Source organism: Coturnix japonica, chromosome 1 (assembly GCF_001577835.2).
Source record: "Coturnix japonica isolate 7356 chromosome 1, Coturnix japonica 2.1, whole genome shotgun sequence".
Classification (NCBI taxonomy): Eukaryota; Metazoa; Chordata; class Aves; order Galliformes; family Phasianidae; genus Coturnix; species Coturnix japonica.
The window spans coordinates 160102823-160107930 of NC_029516.1; the positions used below are offsets into that span (position 1 = coordinate 160102823).

Consider the following 5108-nt stretch of genomic DNA (forward strand, 5'->3'; position numbering starts at 1 on the left):
CGAAGGTTTTCCTCGCCGTGAGCCGCGGGCTCCGTGCAGCCCTTCCCCGGGCACGGTGCGCTGGGATGGCAGCGCAGTCCGCAGTCCGAGGGCCATGCGCTGCCTCGCATCTCGCTGCGCACACCTGGCCGCCGGGCCCGCTCCGCTGCCAGCGCCCCACGGGCAGCCCGGCCCCGCCCGCGGGCGGAGAGAGGCGGCCTCGGGGCGGGTTAAAAGGGGCGGCGGTGGAGCGGGGAGGGCTCTGAGAGCTGTGGGACGGCGAGGCTGGGACCGGCCGTCCGCTGGCACCGCAGACCGGGACCCGTGCCGCGCCGCTCCAGGTGAGGCTCCGCCGCGGAGGGCTGGGGCTGAGGGGGTTGCGCCGAGCCCCGGACCGGGTTCTGCTCGAGCGGCGGGGAGCGACCCGGGGTTCTCTGGGCGCCCTGCAGCCGATCGCAGGGTTTATGTGTCGGGGAGGAGCAGGACGGTGTCCCGTCGTGTTCTGGGTTCTTCTTTTCCTCCGCGACTTACAGCTTCAGAACCGCGGTGTGAGCCCGCACCTGGAGCCCGGGCTGTTTGGGATAAGCCTCAGGTGGTTACTTTCCTTCTGTCCTCGTTAGTCCCATTTTGTTCTTTTTATTTCTGTTTTAATGGCTATGCGACAGGTGAGAGGAAATGCTTCACAGAAAGCACAGTTATCTGGCCACAGCCGTGAGAAAAAAGCTGCACAGAATGCTGCCATTCTGCAGCGAGAGCACCAGAAGCAGGAGGAATTCAGCCGTCTTTTCGAGGCTTTTTTGTTTGTTCCTTACCCAACGTAACCTTTCCTCATGACAGTAGACGTGACCTCTCCCTCCTGCCTGGAGGCCTGTCTGTACAGGCTGGTCCTCACACCGCGGGTGTGTGCATCCCTCTCTGGTGCTGTAACTGCAGCAGGGTGAAGGAGTTCTTTTCTCTTGCTTCTTTTCTTTTGCTGTCACCCGAGAATTAGCAAATGAAAAGACTTTACCAGCCCGGTAAAGCATGCTCCCTGCACCAACAGCAATGGGAGCGCTCTGGTCCGCAGCCAGTGTGGCTTTTGTGAATGGCAGATTAAGCCCTGCCCCTGGAAGGTACTGGACCAGCTATGCAGGTTCCTAGCTGGATTTGAAGCGTTCAGTGGTAGCTTCCAAATGGGTGCTGAGCAGTGAAAGCCCGGTCCTGAGACTGAGCCCTGCCCTCAGCAAAACTTAAGCTTAATTGTCAAAGGGTGAACAGTGATTTTCCTTCAAGATCAGGAGGAAGGGAGAAGAGAAATGGAACTCCTCTGATGTTTGACCTCTTATTTAACTGGAGTGTGATAGCATCTAGAAAATCAACATAAACTTTTCAGCTGGGGGCTTTATGCTCTCAGCTCTCTGGCTCGGCTGATCTCCTTTTTGGATGAGGTGGCGATGAATGTGGAAGGGCAGGCTCTGCAGAACTGTCCTGTGCCTGCTGATAGGTGCTATGTATGTGCACAGCCCTGACAGAGTTGACTTGAGGTTTCTCAACAGTGAAATCAAATGCTGTACTCCTAGAGCTGAAGGCTCTGCCAAGAAAATGATGTGTCTGAGCTGTAGCATACAGCCTTAGGGAGCTGCTGGAGGCAGCTGGGAGGAGTTAGGGCTTCTGATGGAGATGGCCAAGTAGTCCTTATCTTGGAGGCAAGGCAAGCTCAGCTCAGCCTTGTAACGCTTTGGCGTTGTCAAAGGAATCCTATGAAAATAATTTGTCAAGATTATTTTATATGATTGTCATTTTCTATTGATCCGGAAAGTTCACTGAAAGCCTGACACAGAAAAGGAAAGAGAGCTTGGGGGATGCAGGGAGGAAACACTTGAAGGTGTAGATTATTTCCTATCCAGAACCTAATTAGAAAAATATCAAAGTGTGAAAGTCTCATCATAAATATATGAATGGAGAGAGTCTAATAAGCTGTTTAAATCCACAAGTGTAAGGATAGAAGTAATGAATGTGACTTGCATTTGTCTACACCTTGAGTGAATGCTAGGAAATCCTCTTGCTTATATAAAGTTTGGAAATGATTTTTTGCTGCTTGGAAAGTGATTGTTTTTGTATTTTATGTCATCTTGCAGGTAAAAGGACACAGAAAAGAAGATGGACTGGGGAACACTGCAAGCTGTTTTGGGAGGTGTAAATAAACACTCCACCAGCATTGGGAAGATATGGCTCACAGTGCTCTTCATTTTCCGCATCCTGATCCTGGGAACAGCTGCTGAACTAGTATGGGGAGATGAACAGTCAGACTTTGTGTGCAACACCCAGCAACCTGGTTGTAGAAATGTTTGCTATGATCACTTTTTCCCCATCTCTCACATCAGACTCTGGGCCCTGCAGCTGATCTTCGTTTCTACCCCTGCGCTGCTGGTGGCCATGCATGTGGCTTACACCAGGCATGAGAAGAAAAGGCGATTCAGAAATAGTGATAAAATCAATATTGAAGAGCTGAAAAATGAAAAGATTCACATTCGAGGTCCCCTGTGGTGGACATACACCTTCAGTATCTTCTTCAGGATCATCTTTGAGGCAGTCTTCATGTACGTGTTCTACTACATGTACGACGGGTACCAGATGCCTCGCCTGGTGAAGTGTGATGCATGGCCCTGCCCCAACACAGTGGATTGCTTTGTGTCTCGACCTACTGAGAAAACCACCTTTACTATTTTTATGCTTGCTGTATCTGGGATCTGCATGATGTTGAATCTGGCTGAGTTGTGTTACTTAGTGATAAAAGTTTGCCTGAAAGATTCTGGGAAAACAACAGTTTTAAAATAGTTTCCCTGTTTTATGATTGCTTGGCTTCCCAGATCCCCTCAGCATTTACTTGGGTGTCAGAAAACAATTGGCAATATTTTCACACTTGAGAAAAAGGATAAAAACAAAAGGGCATATATTTTTTTTTATGATAGCCTCTCTGGGAAGCTGCCACTGAGGCAGGTTTTAAGATCATGAGTTACTTTGATATTCCTGTATCCATAAATAGAGAGATCAGCCTCCTTGGCTGCACCTTTTCCAAGTATGCCTCCTGCTGTGATGGTCACTTGTGGGGATGAGGATGTCTAGTGCCACACAGAGAGGGGCTGCAAACAGACTGCATCAAACGATCGATGCCATTGAGGCAGGGCACAGTGATTTCCTGCTCTTTTTCTCCCCAGCATTCTGTGATGAATCAGTGAGGTAGATCTTATGTGATGAGACTTTTTACTTGACAGGGCTTCCTTCAGCAGTGTTTTCCTGTGGTTTGTGTTTGTTTTTTTTTTTCTTCTTTTCTTTTTCTTTTTTTTTTTTTTTTCCCCAGTAAAGTTAAAACTGCCTTGTTTCATTCTGACTCTTCTGGTTCTTCCCCAGAGGAAGTGGTTCAACACTTAAAAGTGTGATATGCAGCAGCTCATACCTATTGGTGCTCCATCAGCCTATTCATCTTGTATAGCTTTTCTTCATAAAACCTCCAGTTCTGATTAGGTGCACCTTTTAATTAGCTGCATCAAACCACTCCCAGTCTGTGGCACTCTACATAGTGAGACTGAAGCACCTTTTCTCTTGTTGCCATAGGGCTTGCAAAACTTACAGGTAACTTGCACAGCCAAAATAGCAGTTTCCCAAAGTTTCCTCCTGAAAGTCAGGAGGAACATGAAACCTCGATGTTCACATTGATGAGTTGTGAATTGTATGTTATGAACTTGAACTATGTGAGTTCATCTCATCTCTCCAGAGCAGTTTCAAAACATGTTCTGTTTTATACCTGTCATTGGCAGCTGCAGCAGTGCATGCAGCAATACAACGTACCCCCTTAGTGCTTGCCTGCTGAATATGCTTCTAGTAAACTGACTCTTCCTCTTTAGCTTTAATAATGCTCCTTCATTTGGGAGGAAAGCCAGTTACTATAGGTTCTCTTTCTGTAGCCATCTCCTCAAATACTTTTATTGCTTCTGGATAAACAAAGCTGTCTGAATTAAGACTCATGACCTCTCACTGTGTGCTGGAATTGAAGCACAAGAAGGCTGCCACTGCTCATGTGCTTATCCAGTGTTGCAATCTGACTGCAGATGGAAATTGTTCGCCAGACATGGTCACAGAAAGAAAAGGAACAGCATCCTTAGAAGTGTGAATGAACAAATATATAAAGTTATTAATAATGAGCTGGACTGGAAACTTGCTCTGTAAAAACATCCTTAATACAACTCTAAATAACAAAGCTTGGCACATATTGGATTTGTGCTTGGTAAAGTTCCTGCACTGTTCTGTGTACGAGTACAAAGAGAACAAAATATCTGCACTCCCAGTGCTCTAGTATTACATTTCTTTTGTAACAACAAGATTTGTATTTTCATCTGGAATCATAATTAAAGGGCATTTGTGGTGTCAATTTTCTGTATTACTTACATGTGCCTAGAATATCTAGTGAAAATCTGTTTACCACAATAGAAAATGAATGCAGCAATAATACATTTAATAGCTGGGAGCTCTTGTAAGCATTTTACCCTTCTGCCACAGGTTGTTTTTCAATCTGTTACACTGCCTTTGCTATCAAGTATATCCTGCAGACCTTGTGAGCCTATAGTGGAAGGCCACGTGTGTGATCTATGCTAGAAAACAAATACGTTGTGTAAATCTGTGTCTTGTACTAGTGAAACTTCAGCTGGAAATGGCTCACAATAAACAATGTAACTTCTCCATAGAGGAGAGTTTGTTTTCCTATTGTGCCTTTAACTGGAACCTGGAATGTGCCAAAGCTGGCAACACCGAGATAAGGTTAATTAATTATCTTCAGCTGGTAGTTTGGCAACCAGATGTCTTAATATGAGAAAAAGGTAGCAATTGGGACAGTTGCTGAAATTGACCCAAGAGAGGACTTTGATCCAACTGTAGCATTAGGTGTAACAGCTCTGCCAGGAGATGTTTACTGTCTATGAGATTTCTGTTTATATGTGACTAAGCAAATACTTTGTAAGAAAACAAACAAAAACCAAAACGTTGTTCAGATACTTAATAGGAATTAATCCCTCTACAACTATTTCTCTGTGCCACATTGCATGGTTGACAAATAAGAGATTTCATACAGATTAAAATACAGTGCTGTTTTGGAA

The 5108-nt window shown here is 45.8% G+C and overlaps 1 protein-coding gene across 1 annotated transcript; it reads left to right on the top strand.

The window, feature by feature from the left end:
- The first annotated feature begins 215 nt into the window (after positions 1-215).
- Positions 216-5108, top strand: LOC107308333 (gap junction beta-2 protein-like). The gene is made up of 2 exons (XM_015852174.2): positions 216-320; positions 2097-5108. Exon 2 carries the CDS (start codon positions 2119-2121, stop codon positions 2794-2796), a length of 678 nt encoding a protein of 225 aa, XP_015707660.1. The 5' UTR covers positions 216-320; positions 2097-2118; the 3' UTR covers positions 2797-5108.

Coding starts and splice junctions, on each gene's coding strand:
- LOC107308333 (XM_015852174.2), top strand. CDS start 2,119: ATGGACTGGGGAACACTGCAAGCTGTTTTGGGAGGTGTAAATAAACAC.